Source organism: Dendrobates tinctorius, unplaced genomic scaffold (assembly GCF_039654945.1).
Source record: "Dendrobates tinctorius isolate UK_male_01 unplaced genomic scaffold, ASM3965494v1 ptg000243l, whole genome shotgun sequence".
Classification (NCBI taxonomy): domain Eukaryota; kingdom Metazoa; phylum Chordata; class Amphibia; order Anura; family Dendrobatidae; genus Dendrobates; species Dendrobates tinctorius.
Window position 1 is genome coordinate 18445162 of NW_027361910.1, and position 27942 is coordinate 18473103.

Sequence of the window (27942 nt, forward strand, 5' to 3'; positions counted from 1 at the left end):
CACTATCAGATATTTCTGCTCCCGTTGCCAGCCTAATATGTACAGGGTGAATTCCAAAACAAAATGACAAGTATATTTAAAATGATGTAGATAAATCTTAGCAGCACATATTTGAGCCCATACGGCTTACTGTTGCCTACTGTCTGCACTGAGGCACAATTCTGGCTTAGTTTTGTAGTGATAAGAAAAGCAATAAATGATTTGTTTTCCTTCTGGCAGAGATCGGACATCCTCAGTAAGCTGAGTGAGGTGCAGGCCTCCGAGAAAGAGCTGAGCCTGTTGTATACAACCTCCAAGTTGGGCACCGGGGATAGATTATACTGTACTAAACGGTAAGATTTTCCAAAGGAGCCCCATGCAATATATACGTCTGGTTTTTATTTTTGCTTACTTACTGGGCAAACCTTAGGTAGACTATTTTAATATAAGAATAAATTGCCATGAATTTTAGGATTTATTCAGGCAAGTGACATTTTGCTGTCAAGGGGTTTTCTTACATCTTTATGTTGTATCCACAGACTGTTCTTAGATGTCGGTTATAGTACGGATCAATCTTCATTTTTGCTGACATTTACATCACTTTTCTTCTACAGAACATATGAAGATGTCAATAGGCCAGCATTGGGATGTATAAGTAGCATCAGCGGAGCGAACAAGAAGCGTAGACGAAAAGTCTTAACAGATGAGGAACAGACCGACAAGGTCATGTCTTCTGACAGTTCTAGTGAGGAAGAGGAGAGTGACGCCCCAGAGAAGGAAGACAAGATTGTGGAGAGCGTAAGCTCTCCTGTGAAACCTATAGACACAGATTTCTCACAGAGTGTCCCAGCAGTAGCTAAGCCAGCAGATACTGAGAGGTCATCTATAGACAAACCTGCTTCTCCACCCTCACAGCCAGCAATTTTTATTCCTGTTGACCGGTCACCTGAAATTCAGGCAAGTATTGTAACTCGCGTAGGCATAGTTTAGACTGGTGTTTTTCAATCGTGCTGTTTTCTTGTGCTTATCAGACACCACATTGATGCAATGATAACTGGTATGTCAGTGCACTCCAGCTTTTTTTTTTCCCTGCACAAGTCTGGTCTATTTTAGGGACCAGTCTGGTGCATGTAATAACCAACATCTCCTGGCCAAATAGATGAGCACAGAGAGCTGCACATGGAGCCAGGCACACGTTTGCAGATAGGTCTGGCCCATTTTTTCATATGGCCACTTAAACCTACTGCTAGTAGGTTATGAAAGCAAACATAGTAGGGATTGATAGCCAAAAGGACAGCTATACTTAAAATGGATTCTATAAAGTGACTACTTATTCAGAAGAAGGAATATAACCGTGGCAGAATCAATACAGTTGTCAAAACAATGTGCTGTTTTACAGTGTGAATAGTAGATGGTATGTAACATACTGAAAGCTAACTTTTATTGTCTAGGAGGCTAGGTTAAATCTCCCAATCCTGGCTGAAGAACAGGTCATTATGGAAGCCATTAAAGAAAACCATGTTGTTGTTTTATGTGGGGAGACTGGCAGTGGGAAAACCACTCAGGTGCCACAGTTTCTCTATGAAGCCGGCTATGGAAGGTAAGCCCTTATTGTTCCAAATGAAGTCTAGTATAAATGATCAAAAGGGGTGCAAATAAAAACGCATGCCGTATGAAACGTAATATATTAGATATCAGTGTTCAGCTCAGGATCCTTTCTTTCTGCTCTAGCATTCCTGAAAATACAAAAAAGCCCCAAGATATATTTACAAGTGTTTGTTAGGAACTTTGACCCTTTATCGACATCTGCCTTAGGCTGTGTGCACACGCTGCGGATTAGGTGTGGATTCATCCGCGCGGATTTTGTAAAATCCGCAGGTGAAAATACCTGCGGTTTTACCTGCGGATTGCTCTGCGGTTTTGCCCTGCAGTTTTTCATCTCCTCAATGGAGGAGATGGCAAACCGCAGCAGAATCCGCAGAAAGAATTGAAAACCGCAGATAATCCGCGCGGAAAATTCCGCACCGTCTGCATTGCGGTTTTTGATTCCCATAGGGAATCATGGTACTGTACACCGCAGTAAAAACTGCTGCAGGTCCGCAGCGGCCAAAACCGCTGCGGAACCGCAGCAAAATCCGCAGCGTGTGCACACACCCTTAGGCCGGGATCACACACGCGTGAAACTCTGATGAGTCTCGCAGCTTAATACCCGGCACTGCCGCGGGCACTCGGGAGCGGAGCGCGCGGCTACATAAAAATACATGCAGCCGCACGCTCCGGTTTCGAGTGCCAGCTGCATTGCCGGGTATTTAGATGCGAGACTCGTCTAAGTTTCTCACATGTGTGATCCCGGCCTTACATGTACAGTGCAAGTTAGAAGTAGGTGTATGGAGTGGGCTCTCAGGCTGAGCGCACCTCATACCCAGAAGGTAATGGCTGTGTTTTACAGCCAGAACCTTCCTCTAAGGCCTCACTCGCACATCTGCCTTTTTGATCAGTATTTCATCAGTATTTGTATGACAAAACCAGGAATGTCTCCCAAAACAGCGAACAGGTGTCAATCTTTCAATTAGTTTTTCTATGTAGGTTCTCCTCCTGGTTTTGGCAGACAAACTCTAGTGCAAAAATACTGACCAAATTCTGACGTATGAATGAGGCCCACCTCATGACTGTTTCTGTTAAATGCAGCAGCATTAACAGCACACACATGGGGGCACAGGATTTTATGTTCCCTTTGGCGCTCTTCTACCATGAACACAGATTGCCGATGGATTGCTCTGACAGTTGGGGGTCTCTTAAAGACGTCTGTGTTTGTCATTAAAAAGCTCCTTTGGAACCCTGCCTGTGGCCAGGCTTCAAAGGAGTCGGTGATTTTTACTATATACAGCAATACTGTGATATTGCTGCACATACATAGTACAAGCGATCAGATGGTCGCAGGATCTTGTTCCCGATTGGGACTAATAAAAAATATAGTTTAAAAACAAAAAAGTTTTAAAAAAAATGAAAAAAAACACAATTTCAAATCACAAAAGCAATAAAAACCTCATCCAAAAATATATGCTTTATTAATACCTTCTTAAAAGGACACTTCATATGTTCCCAGTAAAAAACATGAACCTCCAGTGGTAGTAATTTATAAGCAAACATACAGTTCTGGCAAAAATTAAGAGACCACAACAACAAAACCCTGTCATGGGCAGCCCATGCTCCAGATCTGAACCCCATTGAAAACTTCTGGAATTGGATGGTTACAAGCCATCATACAAAGAAGAACTGCTTAAATTTTTTTGCCAGAAGCAGTCTGAAAGACTGGTGGCAAGCATGCCAATATGCATGAAAGCTGTGATTAAAAATCATGGTTTTTCCACAAAATATTGATTTCCAGTTCACCACCTAACAGCACCATGGAGGACGCCCTTCTTCTCCTCATTGGGATAGGAGACGAGAGGTTAAAAGGACCCTCCCCTTACCACCCTTCAGTGTTTTTTCCTGTCCCACTGAGTATAGGAACGATGAGAGTGGAGCTCCTATCCCTGACTGTACCGGGCAGATCGGCTAGGATCAGGGGTTCCAGCCTTTCCCTTCCTGTCGCCAAGCGATCTGCGTCTGACACCCCTCCTAAGGGTCCCTCAGCCTACCTCAGTGTAGCGCTGCTTCTGAGGGTCGGGCCGCTTCTCCCTACCTGGGGGCTCTCGGCTCAGAATACTTTGCCTCCAGGCATGCTGTGGCCCCGGTGAGTACCTCCGGCTGCTTCCTCCCCGCGGCGAGTCACGGCCAGCTTGTGTTCCAGCGGTGGGTCCTTGCGTATGCGCATTTCCGGCCTCATCCTCCCTAAACTTCCAGGTCGTGGCCGGCATCAGTCTACACTGCGGCAGCGTCACCTCTGCAGGCCCCGCCAGAGGACTTCCGAGTCGCGGTCAGCGGTGCGCAACCGCATGCGTTCCAGGAGGCCGCCTCTACAGGATGGGGTTTCGTATAAATAGGGTCATTTGCGACGTGCAGGCTGCCCTACTGTTAAAAAGGGACTGCTTCCATTAGCTAGCATGGAGGATCCCACTAAAGCAGAGCTTGGCTCAGAACAAATCCAGGGGCACGTGAGTGGACTTCCAAAGCATTACCACCTTTAACCCCTTCCCTACACTTAGGAACACATAGCCCGTACTCTTTGTATTCCAGGGGGAAAAAACTGCCTTGACAGCTGCTAAGAAGGATAGCAAAAAGTCGAGGAAAAATAAGAAATGCCTCATCTGTACTGCTAAGCTACCTGAAACCTGGCAGAAGCACCTCTGCGAGGCTTGTACTATGAAGATTGTCAGAGAGGAACAAGCCTCCTTAATGGGCCAATATGAGATCCATCATAAGGCAGGAGGTCCAAGCGTCTATTTGGGGCCTTGGGTATCCCCAGACCATGCAGTCAGAACTACAGGGTTCTCGGAAGAGACGGAGGGAGTCTGACATATCCTCTGAAGACGAATTATCAGAGGGATCCGACCAGGAGGAGGGGGAAGCCCTTATCGATTCACCGGAGGGGGGAAGCTGTGCCTCTTCTCATCCGAAGACACAGATGAACTCCTCGTTGCAGTGCGTGATATTATGCAGGTGGAGGAAATCCTGAAAGCCCGCTCTGTTCAGGACGAGATGTTCAGCGGTCTACGTTCCCAGATGAGTAGAGTATTCCCGGTGAATGCCCACATCCGCTCCATGATCCTGGAGGAATGGGAAGACTCCTTAAAAAGGCTGGTGATCCCGAGGGACTTCAGACTGTGTATACCATTTGATTCTAAAGATGTCAAAACCTGGGAGGATGTTCTCAAGATAGATGTTCCCGTGGCCAAGGTAGGAAAAAGAACTGCTATCCCGCAGGGCTGTGGAGTCGGAGTCGTGGAGTCGGAGTCGGTGCTCATTTTGGTGGAGTCGGAGTTGGAGTCGGTATAAAATGGACCGACTCCGACTCCTAAAATATATAATAAATTGGGTACAGTAATTCAATGCAGGATGTGCTGAATATTTTTTCATAGGAGTTTGGGAAAGTTATGAAATGTCCTATAAATGGCTGTTATATTCCTGATCTAAGGCTATATTCACACACAGCGTTTTTCCTGTGTTTTTTGAGGATACGTTTTTCAGCTGCAAAAGCTGATCATCTTTTTAAAAAACCGCATCACCTGAAAGGTTTTTGAGCTCATAGATAATGTTTTCAATAGCAAAAGCAGATTAGAAATCTGTTCTATCTATCCATTTATCCATATCTGTCTATCCATATCGTATCTGTACCAAAAAGAATGAAAACCGGGTAGTACACCAATATATATTCTGTTCTATATAAATATCTTGATTATTGGATCATAAAAATGATTAAATGTCTGAGGTTCACATTGTACTACAATAAATTTTTCACTTAAATATAAGCAATATGTGTCGGAGTCGTGGAGTCGGAGTCGGTGTAAGGGAAATTGAGGAGTCGGAGTCGCAGGTTTGGCTTACCGACTCCACAGCCCTGCTATCCCGTTTGAGGACTCCTCAAGCCTGAAGGACCCTATGGATCGGAAGGCAGACGGACTTCTGAAGAGGACCTGGGAGACTTCAGCAGCCATAATACGGGCCAACATTTCCGTGACATCGGTGGCTCGCTCTATGCACTTATGGTTGGACGACTTGGAAGAACATTTAAGAGCTAAGACTCCCAGAGACACTATTCTTAAATCCTTGCCCCTCCTGAAGCTAGCGACCGGCTTCATGGCTGACGCATCTGCTGAGTCGGTACAATTCACAGCCATGAACGGGTCATTGTCCAATGCAGCTAGGAGGGCTATTTGGCTAAAGACCTGGTCAGGGGACACCCAATCTAAAAATAAACTTTGCTCCATCCCCTTCTCAGGGGGAAAGGTGTTTTGGGCCTGTTCTAGATGACATTCTGGGAAAGGCCTCAGATAAAAAGAAAGGGTTCCCGGAAGAGAGGCCAAAGAAATGCCAGCCCTTTCATAGACCCTGACCTAGTCAGAAGTCAGACTACAAGGGAAAGGGGAAGACGGGTAGATGGAGTTACACCAAAGTAGGGAAGGATAGAGACTCCATCTTTTCAGGCTCAGGTTCATGTAGGAAATGACGTCATCAGAATAGTGGGTCGGCTAAGAGGGTTCCTGGGAGCCTGGGAAAAAGTTTCTCAGAATCCTTGGGTGTTACAGACCGTCTCCCAAAGTTACAAGATAGAGTTCGCTCGTCTACCCCAGATAGGTTCCTGATAACCAACCCTTGCCTTCCCTCAACCTCCCCGATGTGGTTGGACATTCAGTACCTATTTAGAATTGGGGCTATAGTCCCGGTTCCTGTTCAGGAGAGAGGCAGAAGTCATTACTCGAGCCTCTTCTCGAGAAAGATATCTTCGGGAGAAACCAGGACAATAATAAATCTCAAACCCCTAAACAAATACGTCAGGTACAACAGATTCAAGATGGAGTCCATAAGGTCCACAATACCCCTGTTAGACAAGGATATGGTGATGTGCACTTTAGATTTGAAAAATGCATACTATCACGTCCCGATTCTCGAATCCTACCAGAAATATTTGAAATTTGCCCTGAGAGTTCAGGGCAGGGTCCATCACTTCCAGTTTCTGTGCCTTCCTTTTGGCCTAGCTTCAGCTTCCAGGGTGTTTACCAAACAAATCGCCTATCTGAGGAATTGCGACATCACAGTTATACCTCATTTAGACGACTTCCTGGTAGGGGCCAACTCCAAAGAACAGCTCAGGGCCGATTGCCATACATTAATCTCCACGCTGCAGAATCTAGGATGGAGCATGAACTGGGAATAGTCAAACTTGGTCCCAGAACCAAGGATAAAATTTCTGGGGGTCTTGCTAGACTCCCATTTAAGAACATCTTTTCTACCAGAAGACAAACGGTGATAGTAGAAAGCATTCACCAAATCACAAGGAACCGCTGCTCTATCAGGGAAGCGATGAAGATTCTGGGACAGATGACATCTTGCATCCCCTGCGTGAGGTGGAGTCAGTTACTCTTGAGAACTACAGAAGGCGGTCCTATCAACATGGGACAGAAGTCAGTTCTCGCTGGACAAGGGAATGGGACATCCTCTCTGGTAAGGAAATCTCTGCATTGGTGGACCATTCCGGAAAACCTCCAGGCGGGCGTTCCGTGGATTTTCTCCCCGTATGTCATCACCACCACCGACGCAAGTCAGCTAGGCTGGGGCGTTCACTTGGAAGGCAGATTCTTCCAAAGAGAATGGAGCCCAGGGATAAGAGCCAAGTTATCGAATTTCAGAGAGTTAAACGCAGTATGGAAAGTGCTTCTCCAAGTTCGGTCGCTGGTCAAAGTTAAACATATAAAGATCTTATCCGACAGCACAACGGCCATAGCATTTCTGCATCACCAGGGCGGTCCGAAGCATCCGGCACTACAACATCTGGCAAAGCGGATCTTCAGATGGGCAGAAGGATCTGTCCTATCCGTCTCGGCAGATTTTCTGAGCAGGAAGAAAGTAGCCCCCACAGAGTGGGAATTGAATGAGGTGGTGTTCTACAGGCAGGGCTGTGGAGTCGGAGTTAGTTTTGGTCGGAGTCGGTAGAAATGTACCGACTCCGACTCCAGCTTTAAAAAAAAAAATGTATTAATATTTCATAATTGAACTTTCATATGAATTTTATAAATGTTACTCAAATATATATGTTCTATCAAACTATGAACAACAGTGATAAGCAGTTCTGCTGGAGATAGAGACATTTCTTACTTCTTGTGTGTCACTGTTCTCCACTGCCCTTATCTAATCTTATACTTGGTTAACCTCATGCTGCCCCAAACCCACTACTTACAATGTATGAAACTGAAAGTGAAAATGTGTTGCAAATTCTTAGTAGTAAAGCTCCTCCTCTAGACTAGATCATACTAGGTGTGCGTCTTCCAAGCATCTCACAGCTGCCTGCTACTCAGAAGAGGAAGACTGTAAGAAGTATTATCCTTTCAACAAACTTTGCATCAGTTAACTGTGAGTACATGAGGAATAATAACAGTATTACTGACCACTATATCAGTTGTACGACCTGGCAATAATTTTGTACAATTGTTTTTAGGAAAAACAATTGTCATTTGGATTGTGAATGCAGAATTAAAAACCTGAGAATGTCAAAGAAGCATCACATTAAATCAGCTGTATTTGAACATTTCACCATCACTCAAGATAGAAAACATTATGTCTGTCAGTGTATGACAAATGATCCAGATGAAAACAAATGCTGTGAAGCCAAGATGAGTGCATATTCAGGCAAAGATAAAAATGCTCCTACCAGAGCTTCTAATCTAAAGAGACATTTACAGCGCTTTCATCCAGCAGTACTGAAAGCAGTGGATGAGAAAGACTGCATCCAAACCAATGAACCAGTGCCCAGCTCTTCCAGCCAAACAAAGGAGCAGAGAACTTTGCAGCCATCAGTTGCAAGATATTTTGTCAGTGACAAAGTTACTGTGACAATGACAGTAGATACATTTAAAAAACAGATCATAGAGCTTGTTGTAAAGGATAGGCACACTATTTCATTATTTTCACGACCAGCTTTTATGTGTCTGAATGGGGAAATGGCCCGCAAGCTTGGTGTTTCTCTGGAGAGAGAGAGTATTAGAAAATTAGTAATCGAAGAAGCTTTTAAACAAAAGGAAGAACTTAAAAAAACTCTCAAGGGACGCTTTCTGTTTCTTAAAATGGATGCCTGCACACGTCACAGAGTGAACTATTTTGCCATCAATGTCCGATTTGTTTGTGACAAAAATGAAATAGTTACCAAGACATTGGCAGTAAAAGACACCAAAGCTCATCACACCAGTGAGTTTCTCCAGGTCTTGGTGGAAAAGGTTCTGCAAGACTATGAACTTAAAAAAGAGCAAGTTCTTTCTGTCGTAACTGACAATGCTTCAAATATGATAAGTACTATTAAGCTAATGAATGAGAGTAATGATGGTGACCAGCAGCTAGAAGAACATTCTGGGTCCACAGACACAGAAATGTTTGAAATAGAGGAACACAGTATTGTAACTCAGGAGCAAACAAGTTGCTTCAGATGAACAGCAACATGATAGTTTAGATGATCTTGTTGAAACTGTGTCAATATGTTCTTTCATTCATCACATGCGCTGTGTTGTGCATACGTTACAGCTGGCTATAAGAGACAGTCTGCAAGAAGGACATGCTGCTGCACTGATTGGCAAGGTGAGAAAATTGGCTACTGTTGCCAGAACCCCTAAAGTTGACTCAATTTTGAAGAGACGTGCTGGAAAAGGGGCAATTATTGATCAAGCCACATGATGGGGCAGTACTTACTTAATGATTCAGCGCTTGGTTGAACTGAAAACCTTTCTTGTAGACATGGCTAACCCTCAACTGACGCTAAATGAAAGTCAGTGGAATCAGGTGACTGAGCTGGAAAAATTGCTAGAGCACCCATTTACAGTGACTAAAAAATTACAAGCAGATGACTTAACTCCAGGTATTTTCTTAAAGGAGTGGAAGAACCTGATGTTTCGCCTGTCCCAAAGAGGAGGGTTAATTGCAAGTGGCATTGCTACATCAATGAAACGGAGAGAGGAGCTACTATTACAAAATAACATTCTTTTGGCAGCTGTTTATGTAGACCCAATACATCGGATTCTTCTAGATGATCAACAGCTAAGTAAAGGAAAAGAAGCTCTGTTTGAAATAGCAGTAAGGATGAAAGGGTTGCAGAACAGTCAGGAGGAACAAGAAGAATTTGGTCGTCCTGCAACATCTTCACCCTCATCATCAACTGATGAAGAATTTAATTTCGAAAAATATTTGGATCACAAGGACCGTGCAAAGCGTTCCCGCATAGAAGAAGAGTCATCCCCATCAAGGAACACAGCCAGTACATTTCAGCAGAATTTTTCATGTGCACTAAAAGAAATTGAGAAATTTGACCGTTCATCAAAAATAACAGTGCAACAAGCGATTCCTCTGTATCCTGACATTGTCAGAGATGTTGCCCGAGTGGTTACTGCTTTGCCACCAACACAAGTTAGTGTAGAGAGGTTGTTCTCTGCTCTCAAAATAATTAGATCAGATTTGAGGGCATCCATGAAGGAGGATCTGACAGAGGCAATACTTTTTCTGAGGACAAATGTATAGATTTCTTCTTATTAACTGCATAATAGTGTTTATTGCATATTTACTTACAGTTTAGAAAAGTTTATAAAAGTTATTTGCTATATTCTAATTGTATTCTAATAAATGTAGTTTTTGCTCTAAGTGGTCTGATTACTTATATGATGGTGAGAAACTGAATAAGCACGATGTTTAGTATTTTACAACAGTAAATTTGTTGTTATGAATTGGCCATTTATGAAGGAGCCGGAGTCGGAGCCTGATAAAATCCAGGAGTCGGAGTCGCAACTGTGGCTTACCGACTCCACAGCCCTGTCTACAGGTTGTGCCAAAGCTGGGGAAAACCAGATGTGGATCTGTTCATCACCAGAGAAAATGCAAGCGTCAGAACATTTTTCTCCTTAGATCCTCTGGACGGTTCAGCAGGACTTGATGCACTATCCCAGCCTTGGGGAGAGGGCCTCTTATACGCATTCCCACTTCTTCCTCTGATTCCAAGAATCCTCAGCAAAATACACGACGAAGGGGCAACGGTTATCTTAGTAGTACCCTTCTGGCCGAAGAGGAGCTGGTTTCCTCTGCTAAGGAAGATGTTGAGGGAAGACCCCCATCCTACTGCCAAGGAGGGAAGATCTTCACCAAGGCCCAGTGTTGTGAATTCGCTTTCTGGCCTCCCTCTGGTTATTACTGAAGGTAGTGAAGCTGGTCAGATTGACAGAGGCTTGCCACCTGATAATGAGGACGACGATTGGAGATCTGGGGTTTCAGATTGGGATTTAAGACAGCTGACTCCCTCTATCCCTGCTTGTCATTTTCTTCTTGCCTCCTGAGGTCTGATGTTTCCAGCTCAGTCCCTGCATGTTCAGCTAAGTGTTCATTTACTATTCTGTTTGCATTTGATCTGGTTTTGTCTATCTCCGTTTTGTGTGGGTCAGCCAGCTCCGGCTGGGGCTGTGCTGAATCACCGTCCATATGTTACTGCTTGTGCCAGTTTGTTTTTGTCCCTTATTAGATTGGCTTCTTTTTGCTCTGCTTTCAGAATATACCAGAGTGCTGATATAGTGTGGGGCGAAGTCGTGCGACTTCAGTGTTTTTTTGCAGGGTTTTTTGCGTGATTGCAGACAGCGTTTTTCCTGTCCTGTCTAGTCAGTGTGGGCCCCATCATTTGCTCAGTCTATTTTCCTGCCAGCGTTTGTGTTTTCATCTTGTCTCACCGACAGTATATGTTTGGGGGCTATCTCTTCCTTTGGGGTCTGCTCTGGGGCAGTTTAGATTTCCCCTTTCTTGCTTTAGGCTTAGTTAGCGCTCCGGCTGTACTGAGGCGTCTAGGATCATCGTAGGTACGCTCCACGGCTACTGCTAGTTGTGAGGATAGGAATCGGGTCTGCAATCCGCTTAGTTACCAACCTCTCTGGTTTTCTGTGGCTTAGCTTGGGCTTGCTCTCCTCCTCGGTGACCCAATTATAACACCCATTTGTTCATCACAACCCGGACGCTCTTCAACTCGAAACCTGGATCCTGATCGGGAGGTCCTGAAGTCCAAAGGACTGTCCGATGAAGTGATTTTCACGCTTCAAGCAAGTAGGAAACCAGTAACCTCCGCCATTTATAACAAAATATGGAAACAATTCTGCAGTTATTGTGGAGAGGCGTCAGTAGATACTACCCATCCAAACATCCCTAAAATTCTTGACTTCCTGCAAACAGGATTTAAGAAAGGCCTTAGACCCAGTACCCTTAGGGTGCAGATCTCAGCCCTTAGTGTATTCTTTGCCTCTGCTCTGTCCTTGCACCCCTGAATAGCTAGGTTCTCTAAAGCTGTACAGAGGCTGAAGCCTTTGATACGGAGGTCGGTTCCACCATGGGATCTTAATCTGTTCCTTAATGCCCTGTGTAAGCGCCCATACGATCTATCAGAAGACATGGACATTAGCAAGTTTTCTCTGAAAACTGCTTTCTTGGTTGCTATTACGTCGGCAAAAAGGCTACTGGAACTACAAGCCCTATCCATCCAGGACCCGTACTTGCAAGTGTTTGAAGATCGTTTAGTTCTGAGGCTCGACCCAGCCTTTCTCCCAAAAGTTGTTTCAAACTCAAACATAAATCAGGAAGTCGTTTTTCCCCTCATTCTCCCAACACCCTAGAAACCTGAAAGAGAGAGCCTATCATAACCTAGACGTTAGAGATAGAGTTGAGCGACTTTGGTTGGATCGGGTTTCGTGAAACCCGAATGAAACAAATTTTGAGTCGGATGAAACTGGTCCGACTAGGGCAAAAAAAAGTCGGAGTTTCATCCGAAACCCGACCCCCAATGCAAGTCAATGGGGAATAAAAGTCGGCATTGAGTGGATAAATGTCATCCGCTCAATGCCGACTTTTATTTCCCATTGACTTGCATTGGGGGTCGGGTCTCGGACGAAACTCTGACTTTTTTTGCCCTAGTCGGACCAGTTTCATCCAACTCAAATTTTGTTAAATTTGTTTGTACAGTACGGGGGTCCAAATAGAGGTAGGAAAGCAGCGAAATCCACAGTTGCCCGGTGGATCAGGTCTACTAGAAGTCTAGCTTACGAAGCGCAGGGTAGATCTCTTCCAGATACAGTGCCTTGCGAAAGTATTCGGCCCCCTGGAACTTTTCAACCTTTTCCCACATATCATACTTCAAACATAAAGATACCAAATGTAAATTTTTGGTGAAAAATCAACAAGTGGAACATAATTGTGAAGTTGAACAAAATTTATTGGTTATTTTAAATTTTTGTGGAAGTTCAAAAACTGAAAAGTGGGGCGTGCAATACTATTAGGCCCATTTAACTTAATACTTTGTTGCGCCACGTTTTGCTGCGATTACAGCTGCAAGTCGCTTGGGGTATGTCTCTATCAGTTTTGTACATCGAGAGACTGAAATTCTTGCCCATTCTTTCTTGGCAAACAGCTCTAGCTCAGTGAGGTTTGTTGGAGATCGTTTGTGAACAGCAGTTTTCAGCTCTTTCAACAGATTCTCGATAGGATTCAGGTCTGGACTTTGATTTGGCCGTTCTAACACCTGGATACGTTTATTTGTGAACCATTCCATTGTAAATTTTGCTTTATAATTGGGATAATTGTCTTGTTGGAAGACAAATCTCTGTCCCAGTCTCAGGTCTTTTGCAGACTCCAACAGGTTTTCTTCAAGAATGGTCCTGTATTTGGCTCCATCCATTTTCCCTGTCCCTGATGAATAAAAGCAGGCCCAAACCATGATGCTGCCACCACCATGTTTGACAGTGGGGATGGTGTGTTCAGGGTGATGAGCTGTGTTGTCTTTACGTCAAACATATCGTTTGGCATTGTTGCCAAAAAGTTCGATTTTTGGTTTCATCTGACCAGAGCACCTTCTTCCACATGTTTGGTGTGTCTCCCAGGCGGCTTGTTGCAAACTTTAAACAACACTTTTTATGAATATCTTTGAGAAATGGCTTTCTTCTCGCCACTCTTCCATAAAGGCCAGATTTGTGCAGTGTACGACTGATTGTTGTCCTATGGACAAACTGTCCCACCTCAGCTGTAGATCTCTGCAGTTCATCCAGAGTGATCATGGGCCTCTTGGCTGTATCTCTGATCAGTCTTCTCCTTGTTTGAGATGAAAGTTTAGAGGGACGGCCGGGTCTTGGTAGATTTGCAGTGGTATGATACTCCTTCCATTTCAATATGATCGCTTGCACAGTGCTCCTTGGGATGTTTAAAGTTTTGGAAATCATTTTGTATCCAAATCCGGCTTTAAACTTCTCCACAACAGTATCACGGATCTGCCTGTTGTGTTTTTTGGTCTTCATGCTGCTCTCTGTGCTTCAAACAAAACCCTGAGACTATCACAGAGCAGGTGCATTTATACGGAGACTTGATTACACACAGGTGGATTATATTTATCATCATTAGTCATTTAGGACAACATTGAATCATTCAGAGATCCACAATGAACTTCTGGAGTGAGTTTGCTGCACTGAGCGTAAAGGGGACGAATAATATTGCACACCCCACTTTTCAGTTTTTGAATTTCCACAAAAATTTAAAATAACCAATACATTTCGTTCAACTTCACAATTGTGTTCCACTTGTTGATTTTTCACCCAAAATTTACATTTGGTATCTTTATGTTTGAAGCATGATATGTGGGAAAAGGTTGAAAAGTTCCAGGGAGCCGAATACTTTCGCAAGGCACTGTACTCTCAGAGCCCATTCTACTAGAGCTATGGCCATTTCATGGGCAAAAAAAAGGGGGGGGCATCAGCAGACCAAATCTGCAGGGCCGCAACTTGGTCTAATCTTAGTACCTTTTCTAAAGATTAGAACACAGTAAAAAAAAGCCTACCAAAAAATCCAAATAGTTCAGAATAATACATTTTTATTAGTATAGCAGGTTTGAAACAATAATATAAGATCAAATGTAGAATAGTAAAAGACTAGTCTGTATGCTACTACAAGAGCGCTACTATCCAGTTTGTATATAGTAAGTAGATATGGATTACATCTGAGTGAAAAAACGTATAAAGTGTTAAAAAGACATTAAAAAAAGTCAAAGACAACTATATATATATATATATATATATATATATATATATATATATATATTTTTATTGCAAAAGACACCACCAGGTGTCAGTGTATATATATTGCAAAAGACACCACCAGGTGTCAGTGTATCAACATCATACGCTAAATGACCAGGGGAACCACTAGTAAAAGCATAGGCCAGACAGGATGGTTTTCCTAGTTCAGAAAGAGGGCGGTCACACCCATATATGCACAGAATGCACAATGAAATAAATAAACTGGAGTGTGAACTGAGAAAGTAAGTTAATGTGTATGCACAATGTAAGTGCATATTAACACATGACCGTTACAAAACACAAATATCCTGAAATAATTTTTTTTAAAAAACTGCGACTAATGCATAAAGGTAATAATAAGGGTATTTAGTAAACAGAATTTTGATCAAAAGAAATTATGTATACTAAATACCTATTATTATTATTATTATTATTATTATTATCTTTGTGCATTGTTTTGCAGTTTATTTTTTAATTTATTTCAGGATATTCATGTTTTTGTTTTGTATGTGTGTGTGTGTATGTGTGTATGTATATGTATTTTTATATGTATCTCATGCACTTCTATGGACCTTTAGCTTGTGGCTGAGCATCACATGAGGACAGAGATGGCAGCCATAGTCGTGTTCAGCAAGTTCACTGCTGTTGGTCACAGTTGCCAGCTGTGTGACACAGTTTCTACCTTGTATGAACGGAGCTCAGCTCCTAAATTCCCTCCACACTTGCCTTGGATGTTTTAGCGCGTCCTAAACGGGAAGGGGTTGATGTTAGCCATATAGTGTAATGTATAGTGTGTTTCTTGTCTTCTCTAATTCCTACATAGAACTCACATGGCCGTGCTCTTAGGTTAGTTTGACAGCTTACAGTCATTTTGCATGTTGGTCTTTTAGAAGACAAAGCATAGATTGTTCTTGCACAGAAATCCTTGGACAAGTTTCAATACGGTTATTGAAGGAAATGTTTTCACCGGTCGCAGATCAATGCTAAATAGTTTATATGATTACATTTTCACTACTTTAGAAATATTTCTTCATGTTTCCTTGGCCGTTCTTCATACTTACACAGGACCATGAAGCAAGGTAGCAGTTAGACTTTGGTAATTTCCTTTATTTTTGTTCTCAGTAATAATGATCTTATCGGCATCACCGAGCCTCGCCGTGTAGCAGCAGTGACCATGTCGCAAAGAGTGGCTCATGAAATGAACTTCCCTCAGAAGTAAGTTGTAGCTGCTAAGCTGTTGCCTGCTTGACCTATAAGTTACTAAATACGTTATAACCTTTCATGTACGTAGATATGCATATTTCTATGGTGTCATATTTATAGAAAACAAGGTTAATTTGGGACTTTCAAATAGTTTTTATAGTTGTAGATGCTTTGCCATTTCCCTGGTGTGACCACTGTGTAAGGGTAGTAGGCTTATACCCTGTATACAAGGAGAGAGACATGCCCAGCTGTCGGAAAATTTGAAAATATCACATTTATACTTACATTCTTGCTGTACTCCAGTGCAGATGCTTTGGTAGTCCATCTCCAGTCTGTTACTTTCAAGACACGATGACATGCTTTATTTACTTGTGAATACTGCAGCCAGTTACGGGCCGTAAGGGTGCAGTCAGATGGCCGTGTTGCTCCTGTGAGGATCGTATTGCAACCCTCGGAATGGTCGTAGGCTCTCCTCACTTGAGCGTGACAGCTGCATAGAAGTTCATGCTGTCACGCTCAGGAGAGCTGATGGCCAGTCTGAGGATTGTGATGCGATTTCGACTTGCTGAACTGGCAGGGACATCAGGAGCATGGGTCTGGTGAGCATTCATGGTTTTGTTTTGTTTGTTTTCTTTTTACTGTAAGCTTTCTTGTTTTTCTTTTTTTATTCTAAAGTGTTGTTTCATATCAAATCCGATATGAAGGAAATGTTTCTCCCGAAACAAAAATTAAGTTCATGACAGATGGTGTTCTGCTAAAAGAAATTCAGAAGGTGAGATTATTCTTTATCTGTATAGATCAAAATGCCGCTCAGTAAAGACTCTCCACCAGGGGAACTATGTAGGCAAAGTGAACACTAGAAAAGTGTATACATTAATATATGATTTAATGTTGCCATAATATTTCTAATAAACTAATGTAAAAACAAATGCCTCTTGTGTGGAAGACGAGAGGAAGGACTATCCAGAGCATGCATATACGTGTTAATTTAAGGCTAGTTTCACATTTGCGTTTCAGGGCGATGCCCCCTGCCGCGCCTCTTCCGGTAGCTCCGCCTACCGGCGCATGATGCTGCATGCGTCCTGCGTCCCCTATCTTTATCACTGGGGACGCAGGCCGTGCGCAGTATGCGTTTCGCAGTGCATGTGTCCTTTTGACGGTGCGCCGAGTGCAACCAAATTGCAACAGGTTGCGTTTGGCGCTGGTCCCCACACCGTCAAAAGGACGCATGCGTCGCCAAACGCATACTGCGCACGGCCTGCGTCCCCAGTTATAAAGATAGGGGACGCATGCAGCGTCATGCACCGGTAGTCGGAGCTACCGGTGGGGGCGGGGCTCAGCGGCGGCCGTGCGTAGGCCGTCGCTGCGACCTGAAACGCAAATGTGAAATTAGCCTAATACACCCTTGTTAACACTGAGTGACCATTGGGTAAATTTTTTCCATGCACAGTATCCTTTACCAAATCAAGGTGAACTATAGGAGGTTTTATAAAAATATCAAAAAATCTTTATTGACACAATCCAAGTCATATAGACAAAGGTTAAAAAAATGTTCAAAAAAGAACACCAAAAGTCATGTCACACTCAGTACAATGTATAAATATGATGTCAATTCCAATACAAATGGCTTTAAGGTTAGAGACTACCATAGGGATTAATTAAGCAAGAACATGTCCCCATCTGTCACTAACAAAGTAAGCTCTAGTTCTATGTAATGTTCCCATAACCCTTGTAGACTCAGTCATCATAAGAAATCCATCCCATATAACGTCATCAATACAAATAAGGCCATCTCATAAGCCTGCCTAATATGGGGCAAAAGGTAGACTTACCCAGTACTGAGGTACACCCTGGACGCACCCCGATGCGCGTTTCGCTGCCTGTTAGCCGTGCTTTATCAAGGAGAGGTGTATTTTGATGTCTACTGCAGGGCCTTATCTATCCCTAGCAACCGGTCACGTGCATGTCACCGACCGCCGCCGGGTTGTGTATATCCGGAACATGCGCAAACGGCCGCCCGCACCATACCCACATGACCCAGCCAGGCATAGTCGCGCGCCCGAGCAGGAACCAGGCGGTTGCCAAGACTCCTAGTCGAGCGCCAGCGACGTCGAGGTGCCGGATGGCGTGGGGCAGCAACAGAAAGCAAGCGCATGCGCATCACAACCACAGCAGTATAATAGATAAATAACTGTTTTGAGAAAAACTTTATAATGTGCATAATGACATCAAAATTCATCCACCGCAAATAGTCTTCAATGTAACAACTATGCCGCCATTGTTTAATTATCTTCTCATATTCAAGGGGTCCTATGATGTAACCAATTCTTCATGAGGTCCTTATCCCACATTCAAAGTTGACATAGGAATCAAGCATATGGACATATAGTAAGATCCACGCACTGTAGGAGGATATGCTAAAAGATACAAACTATACAAGAGAAATAATAAAAAAATTAAAAACAGGAAAACCACACAACAAGTTAAAAAGATAGAAGGAATAACCAATTGTGATCCACAAGTCAATATTTCATAGAAAAGGTGTGAAGTTCAAGGAATCATTTTAAACTTCCGGTTTCATTGTCCCCAATGTTACTATCCACTTAAATTCACGTCTTGCCAAGAGCTGTTTAATGTTTTGTCCCCTAATACCCGTGTGCACTATATCAATTCCCCCTGCGTATTTAATCCGGAAGTAGTAGTTTAACAATAAATGGCTTCACCCAATCACTAACCATGAGTGGAGAAAAAGTTTTGGTGTTATCAGTCATATTCTCTGAAAAAATGCCAAGAAAGCAAAAATTCTGACCAGGTATGTAAACTTTTGAGCACAACTGTATTATGAAATTAGGGAGTAGGTACAGTGGAGGAGCTATCCATAGCAACCGGTTAGTGTTGATGTAATTTACCATAAATTCCCCTATTCAACCCACTGCTTAGAGAAAGATCTTTTTTTCATGTAAAACCTAAGGGTTTGTCCCATGAACAACATTTATCACATATCCACAGGCCTGGGAGTCTGGTTACTAAGACCCCTCCCATCAATTCATAAAACGAGGTGCCCAAAATCCCCTCTGTAAATTGAGCCGTAGTTCGCACGTCTGACCACCACTCCTATAGGCAGTGAATGGAGCAGTGGTCGCACATGTTCACTTACTCTATTCCTGTGATCAGCGGTGGTGTCATCAACCGAACCCCAGATATCATACATGTGCCACTTATCCTGTGGCTAGGTGATATACCGTATGTAGTTTGAGATATTGCTTTAACTGTATAGGGAGATTTATCAAAACTAGTCTAAAAAAGGTTAGTGGAGTATATTATACAGCAACCAATTATTCTCCAGCTCTCCTTTCTTTCTCAGAGGCTTTTGGAAAATTTAAGTTGTAACCTACTTGGAAAGTCTACGTTCCATCTGTTCTCCCTGAGTAATTTCTGATAAATATTTATATGGCCTGGTGCCACACCTATCGGACATTTATGGCATATTCTATGCGTATGCCATGGAAGCCTATGATGGGAAGGCCACATTAATGTAATTCTCAATTTTTTATTTTTTTTTTATTTGTAGGATTTCTTGCTTCAGAGGTACAGGGTAATAATTATAGATGAAGCTCATGAGCGGAGTGTCTACACTGACATTTTGATTGGACTCCTATCTCGCATTGTCCCTCTTCGAAAAAAGGTCTGATTTTCTTACATCTTACTTGACCTTATAACTTCTTTTTGCCATAGATTTATATGTTCCTGTATAAATGACCATATAATATGTAATAAAACATCAATATGTGCTTTTCTTTTACAGAAAGGACTCCCATTAAAGTTGATTATCATGTCGGCTACTCTGCGTATTGAGGACTTCACTGAAAACAAGCGACTGTTCCCTACTGCTCCTCCGGTGATTAAGGTGAGGGACGTAGGAACTGAGCATAAACTATATTGTTATGGTTTAAGACTATGGTGATATACATATTTCCATGAAGATTGTATACCAACATAGCAAATTGACTTAAAGGGCTCCTGATGTCTTTGTTTTTTTGTCTTATTGAATTGATACACAGGTATTCCCTAAATTGTTTACAAGCCTAACTTTTACTTTTACACATGCAGCAATGATAAAAAGAAAAAAAAGGTTTAGGCTATGTGCTCACGGTGCGTGTTAAAACGCACACCAAAAACCGGACTGCTTCCCAGAAATCGCGTGTTTTTTTTCCGCGCGATTTCACTGCGATTTTACCGCGATTATGATCGCGATTTTCGTGTGTGATATTCAAGCACTTTCCAAGCGATTTGAAGCATCGCTTGGAAAGTGATTGACAGGTTGGTCACACTCGTCAAACATAGTGTTTGACAAGTGTGACCAGGTTTTTACTTTTGAGGCCGCCTATGCGGCATCAATAGTAAAAGATAGAATGTTAAAATGCTAAAAAAAAAAAAAAAAATCGGTGTATATTTACCTTCCGGCGTCCCGCGCTGCATTCCCGGGCCTCAGCGTTCCCAGCGATGCCTTGCGAGACCTGTGATGACGTAGTCTCGCGTTGCTATAGCGATCTCGCGAGACCACGTCATCACAGGACCTTGCCGCAAGGCATTACTGGGAACGCTTAGGCCGGGAATGCAGCGCGGGACGCCGGAAGGTAAATATACCCCGATTTTTTTATTTTTAATTCTTTTTTTTTACAGGGGTATGGTACCCAGGTAGAAATAGAAAGAAATAGCCAGCTCACCAAAGATCAAGAGCAGAAACTCGGAGCTCCGTGCGGACCAACGTCATAGACCATAGAAGGAAAGTTCTGCTCCAGCTGCTATTAAAATCTTCTTTAATGAAAAACCATTAAAACATACAATGGTGAAGACTCTCCATGTAACCACACCACAAGCCTGTCATCTCTGTTGTGGTGTGGTTACATGGAGAGTCTTCACCATTGTATGTTTTAATGGTTTTTCATTAAAGAAGATTTTAATAGCAGCTGGAGCAGAACTTTCCTTCTATGGTACCCAGGGCCTGGAGGACAGTCTCCTCTCCTCCACACCGTGGATACCAACCGCACATGAGACGCTTAACTTCCCGCATGGTGGGCTTAGCCACATGCGGGAAGTAAGCGGTTCTCATGCATTCCTATGGGTGTGGAATCGCGGCAATTCTATGCGATTCCGCACAAAAGAATGAGCATGCTGCGATTTTTTCCACGATGCGATTCCGCCACGGAAAAAAGCGCAGCATTAACACAGCATGTGCGGAATGCCATAGGAATGCATGGGGGGCGTTCTGTGCACGATTTTTAAACATTTTCGCTGCGTTTTCGCACCGAAAATCGCGGCAAAAACGCTTAAAAATCGCTACGTGGGCACACAGCCTGAATATGAGGCTTCTAGCTGTCTGTTGTCATTACAGCTAATTCATGCTAACACCTTAATATTCCACACGATCAGTACATTTTGCAAATCATATGTTTTACTTAACAAAATGGAACTGCTTTCCTAATTTTCAGATTTCTTTGATTCTCATCCCAATTGTTTATGAATGTGTTGCTCACTGTCATATATATATCTATCTCTAGGTGGATTCCAGGCAGTTTCCGGTCACGGTCCACTTTAATAAACGTACTCCACTAGATGACTATGCAGGGGAATGTTTCAGAAAGGTCTGCAAGATTCACAGAATGCTCCCATCAGGTAGTATTAAAGTTAATTTCTGAAACCCTTGCATTATGGATGATTCCTTAAAAGGCGCCATAGATATTCATAAGACAGATATATATACAGTTTTTATGTGCTGATTTTTTTTCTGGCAGTAGTAAACTGTAACCCAATGATTTAAAAGAGAAGGTTTATTACATGTAAAATCTTTTTTTATCTTTAGGGGGCATCTTGGTATTTCTCACAGGTCAAGCAGAAGTACATTCCCTTTGTAGGCGGTTGAGAAAAATGTTCCCTTGCCAGGGAAAACAAGTATCTAAAGGTGAGTTTGCTTGTCAACAGTTGGCCTGTGTTGAATGGGACGGGGACATGCATGCTTCTTCTGCATAAATTGTGAGTGGGACTGCTGTAAAGGGAATTGGTCAGCAGCTTTTTGCAATTTAATCTGAGAGCAACGTGATGTAGGGTCAGAGACCCTGCTTACAGCCATGTGTCACTTCTTGGGCTACTTCTTATGATTTCAATAAAAATTACTGTTCTCTGCTGCATGTTTGCCAGTTTTCTGAATGCTGCCCTGTCCTCCTCATTGATTGGCAGTTTTCTTTCTACAATGTACATTGGTAGAAAGCGGCCAATCATAGATAGGGGTATGAGTAAGTAGGAGAACAACATGGTACGGCACAACTAGTCCTACAGTGATTATCTCCTGGTGATAAAACACTTGTTTCAATAAAATAGCAATACATTGTCTAATAAGTGACACATCACTGGAATCAGGCTCTTAGTCCCTACATCCCACTGTTCTAAGATATCATAGAAAAATACTGTTTCCAATTTCCCCTTAAAAAGCTGAGTACAGTGCTTGGCTTCGACAGACTCATTGACAATGTACGGAGCCAAAGTCAAGCATGCGCAACCCTGCCATCATTCAAGACAGTACTCGCAGCCCCACTCTCGTGTTAGCAGAGCCATGAATTTCAGGATTGTTGAGAGTCCCAGTGGTCAGACCCCAGAGTTTAGAAAGTAACTAGTTTGTCTTGGGAATAACCCTTTAAGACTTTCAAGTTTGCAGGACTGAAAATGGCTCTTGCCGATCATTGCTCTCACACATCTAACAGTTTGTTAGGCTGCAGGAGTGAAAATAGGAGGCCGGAGAAAGATCTGTTCAGCCGCTGTTCTTGGCGTATACATAGATGCAAAACTGAGCTGTGAATATGTGTTGTTTGTAAGATTCATGTATAGTTGTAAAATTGAATTTAGACACAGGACCATCAAGTTCAACCTATAGCCTAACATGTTGGTCTTGAAAAAGTCACAACCCCCCCCCCCCCCCCCCCATTATATTCAGGAAAATATATCTATCTTCTGTGTTAGCCAGGAGATAGAAACATAATAAATTTTAAGAATCCTCAGTGGTTGATGCCTTTTTATTGGCACCCTGAAAAGGTAACAAATAGCATGCTATTGAGACAACTTGGGTCTCTTCATGAGTCATAGTACAGGGTTATTCACTCGCTACTTCACCCGCAAATAGTGCTGTAACCTTTAAAAGAGACGATCTATCGTACTGAAATTAGGACTGTACACACCTTGGTTCATGGGAAATTGATGTTTTAAAGTAGTTCCTGAAAATGTCCACCATTCACATTCAATGACACCTGCACACGCTGTTCCATATTGCGGAATATATTCCTCAAGACTTCTGGGGTCCTCACCTGAATTTCTTTGTTTGTACTCCTTATCTATGAACTGCTCTAATATTTACTGCCACCACTGTTTCTCCCTTTCCCACACTGATAGTTATACGTCACATCACTTGTCTTATTACTGCACTATTCTATGTCCTGTTGTGTATAAACATGTGACTCTTTAGATTTTGTGTTCTACTGAGCTGGTTGTTGAGCAGCTGTTGGCAGTGAGGGTGATCAATGATTGAAACAGGCTGCCATGAGAGGTGGTGAGTTCTCCTCAATGGAAGTCTTCCACAAAGGCTGGACAGACATCTGTATGAGATGGTTTAGTGAATCCTGCATTGAGCGGGGGTTGGACACGATGACCCTGGAGGTTTCTTGCAACTCTAACATTCCATGAGTCTCTGATGACAAGACCTGAGTAGCCTCAAAAGCTTGCTGTTTATCATCTGATCAGTTAGCCATTAAATGAATCAACCACTGAGGACTCTCAAATTTAAAATTTTTTCCCATATTTGGTGAGAATTGTAGGAATAATAGTTTTTTTTTACTTGTCTGCTAGTATTTTATCTTAGGGTGCTCTCACGTTCAGGGCTGTGGAGTCGGAGTCGGAGTCAGTGCTCATTTTGGTGGAGTCGGAGTCGGTATAAAATGGACCGACTCCTAAAATATATAATAAATTGAGTACAGTAGTTCAATGCAGGATGTGCTGAATATTTTTTCATAGGAGTTTGGGAAAGTTATGAAATGTCCTATAAATGGCTGTTATATTCCTGATCTAAGGCTACATTCACACACAGCATTTTTCCTGTGTTTTTTGAGGATACGTTTTTCAGCTGCAAAAGCTGATCATCTTTTTAAAAAAACTGCATCACCTGAAAGGTTTTTGAGCTCATAGATAATGTTTTCAATAGCAAAAGCAGATTAGAAATCTGCTCTATCTATATATCCATTTATCCATATCTGTCTATCCATATCGTATCTGTACCAAAAAGAATGAAAACCGGGTAGTACACCAATATATATTCTGTTCTATCTAAATATCTTGATTATTGGATCATAAAAATGATTAAATGTCTGAGGTTCACATTGTACTACAATAAATTTTTCACTTAAATATAAGCAATATGTGTGGGAGTCGGAGTCGTGGAGTCGGAGTTGGAGTCGGAGTCGGTGTAAGGGAAATTGAGGAGTCGGAGTCGCAGGTTTGGCTTACCGACTCCACAGCCCTGCTCACGTTGTGTTCATGGTTCTTGTTGGGACATATGCCCAAACCCTCCCGCAAATCGGGATTCATAGGTATGCGCCGATGGGGCCATAGGCTCTTATGATGCAGACAGCGCAAACGTGCCCCATTTTAAGGAGTATACACAATAGTAAGACTGAATGTCTGCCTCCTGTGGACATATACCCCCGAATATGGTGCATGTCAGAGCGCACGTTCGCTCTGCCATCACCTTTACAGTCTATTTCCCCGTCGGGGCATACATCGGAACCCCATTTTGCAGGTGAGGGGGAGGTGGTTTCGAATGTATTCCCCAATGGGACCCACGTACGCAATGTGAAAGCACCGTACTGTTCTCTCAATAAATTGATGATTACTGGATAGAGATCAATTTTACAATGAAGCCTGCATTCCTAGGGCTTCAGAGCACTTGCTTTTTCTGCAGGTGCGCATAGGTCAATGAATTTTCAATTTTTTTAAATGTAAATAATGATTAATCACGATTCTCATTAATGAGAATCGTGATTAATCATTATTTACATTTAAAAAAATTGAACATTCATTTACCTATCTAATACACTTTTTTCAATTACAGTTTTCCAGATATTATTACTGTCAGTGAGAAATTTCTGTTTGCATTTAGAGTCATTGTAGCAAACCAACTGGGAGATTTGTGGGCTACTGCTGATGTATGTAGCTCACACATAGAACATTGCCAAGGCTAGATACAATTGTTTCTTTTTCTCATTTGTTAGCAGGATGTTTCCTGCCTCTGCAAGAACATTCTCTACTATTGAGTGCAAAATTATATTGAGAAGGTGGTAAAGTAAATCACCAAGGGGCGGATGTATTAAGACTTCTGTTGTGCATGGTAATCTTAATGAAGCGCTCCATGGAGTACGAATGTGCCAAATTCATTAAGGGTACGTGCCCATGATCAGGAATTGCTGCAGTTTTGACGCTGTGTATTTGTGGCGTCAAACCGCAGCATCCAGATGTTACAGCATCGTGGATGGGATTTCTAGAAGTCCTGTGTCCACTATGCATGCACAGAGGCCTGTGGCTCACCCACGGAGATGGACATGCGGAGCGTCTTTCCAGACCCCGCAGCATGTCTATTTCTCTTGTGGTGACGCTAGTCTCCGCAACAGAAATTGCATTAATAGAAATGTATTGAATGCGGTAAATACGCATTGCTCAGTGAACACATGTGGATTTACCTGTGCTCAATAGCGAACATGCGCTGCGTTCAAAACGCTGCTATATCCCAGATTATGGGCCTAAGGCTAGTTTCACACTAGCGTTTGGAGGCGCAGCGGATGGTCGCCTTGAAACGCCGCGCCTCCTCTGGTCAGCTCCGCCTATGGGCGCATGAAGCTGTATGCAACCTGCGTACCCTATCTTTAGCATTGGGTACGCAGGCCGTGCGCAGGTATGCTTTTGCCGCTTCATGCGTCCTTTTGACGGTGCGGCAGCCGCACCAACATGCCACACGTTGCGTTTGGCGCACGTCGCCGCACCATCAAAAGGACGCATGCAGCGGCAAAAGCATACCTGCGCACAGCCTGCGTACCCAATGCTAAATATGGGGTATGCAGGTCGCATGCAGCGTCATGCGCCCATAGGCGGAGCTGACCGGAGGAGGCGCGACAGGGGGCGGAGTTTCACAGCAACTGTCCGCTGCGCCTCCAACACTCAATGAGTTTGTTGCATTTTCTCAGTGGCGTACGCCTCACAAGAATGGGTACTCTGGTCAGGGACTGAAGTAACATTTCTGGTGTCTGCACTTTTGCTGAATTTGATTGGTAGATGTAGCTACGCTCTCATTTGTCCAGGGTCTTCCCATTATGGGGAAGCTTTTTTAAACAGGTATGAAAACTTCAAAAGCCGCAAAATGATTGCATAGCTCCAAGTTTGCTGTATCTTAAAGCGGTTTACAGCAGTTTGATGGCGTAGAATCTCTGATTAATCAGTCATAAAGTACATAGAAAGTTGTAGAGCTTTTGATTTGTAAAGTATTGTGGGTTATTCTGTTTAAACAAATTTGAACGATAATGGGAAAATGCCCCACTTTGTAGAGGAAAGAGCTTGATTTAAAGGGGTCATCTCACGAGAGATATTAAAGTTAATGTGTCACCAGGTTCTCTCTCGAACATGTTTTCAGATTGTGGCAAGAGACCCTGATTCCAGCAGTGCATCACTTACTTGGCTACTTGTTGTAGATTTGATAAAATCACTATTTTATCAGAAGGAAACACCCTAAACCTTCTTCTATGCAGTCCTCCATAATCATGAGCTCTGTATAACCCCACCCACACCACAGATTGTCTGCTTTCTGCCTATGCACAGTGTACACAGAAAGCTGTAAATTAATGGTGTGGGCAGGGATGTGCAGCTCTCATAATTCAAAGTACTAGTGGGTCTGCAGAAGACAAGTGCTTGATTTTATCAAAACTGTCACAGGCAGCCCGGTAAGTAATACATGTCAATTAGATTAGCCATAAATGCTTGATAAGTGCAGGTCTCAAAGCAGTGATCAACATCTGTCTCCAAATCAGGGACCCTTTTTCTGGTGGGATTTGCATCTGTCAGACATTTATACATATTCTAGTGATATGCCAATAATACCTCTTCTGAGATGACCCATTTAACCTCTGAATGGCCATATTAGTAGCAAGAATTGTTGCATGTACTTCCCCTGTCTATTTCAGCCTCCATAGAAGTAAAGAACAAGAGAAAAGGACCTCCAAAGAAGGTTTAAAAATTATACATTTTATTAATCAAGTAAATGCAAGATAAAATAAGACTAGGCAGACCATACAGAAATAAGATAGCAAGAAATAAGTACACTGGGTGACTATATAAGTAATTAAAAATGAATTACATTATAAACGGCACATGTAGGAGCACAGAAAATTGACATCAAGACAATTATATACATATATGTAAAGTGCCTTAGTGCAAATATATCCTTTAAAAAGTCTTAAACATCTATATTAGTCTATGTTGATATTGCTGATTATACCCAAATCCAGCCTGCTCAGAAAGGGATCAAAGGACCCTTAAATAAAGAATGTAAATAAAAAACTGAGAAAGCCGGGTATAAAAGAGTGCACCTCATGGCTGTAAAGAAAAGTAAATGTAAGTTATAATTACCACAATGCAGTGTCACCCAGGGACCCCCTGACGCGCGTTTCTATTGATATCTTCCTCAGAAGGGGTGCTCCATAGAAGTACTCTATGAAGTTACTTTTGTTGCCCTTATGCCAATGCTACTCTTGCATAAAGTGGAATGCAAATAAGTTCCTATAATTTCTTAATGCTGACTAGCCTAGTCTTTACTCATTGCTAATTAGATAATTTTCATTTATGCATTGATTGACTTAATTAATCTACAAAATTGATAACTTTTTTTTAAAAATATTTTAAAATGTGTTTTTAGTAATTTTACCAAGTGGTGGGTCAAACATTGTTTTTCATT

General features: G+C 42.5%; 1 protein-coding gene across 3 annotated transcripts in view; it reads left to right on the forward strand.

The window, feature by feature from the left end:
• DHX37 (DEAH-box helicase 37) overlaps window positions 1-27942 on the forward strand; it is a 94484-nt gene that overhangs the window by 15079 nt on the left and 51463 nt on the right. For all 3 annotated transcript variants that reach the window (XM_073557091.1, XM_073557090.1, XM_073557089.1), the window contains exons 4-12: window positions 220-332; window positions 594-936; window positions 1431-1579; window positions 15825-15917; window positions 16581-16677; window positions 19477-19590; window positions 19711-19812; window positions 21467-21581; window positions 21769-21867. In XM_073557091.1, the coding sequence (XP_073413192.1) occupies window positions 220-332; window positions 594-936; window positions 1431-1579; window positions 15825-15917; window positions 16581-16677; window positions 19477-19590; window positions 19711-19812; window positions 21467-21581; window positions 21769-21867 (1225 nt within the window). The remainder of the gene's footprint in view (window positions 1-219; window positions 333-593; window positions 937-1430; window positions 1580-15824; window positions 15918-16580; window positions 16678-19476; window positions 19591-19710; window positions 19813-21466; window positions 21582-21768; window positions 21868-27942) is intronic.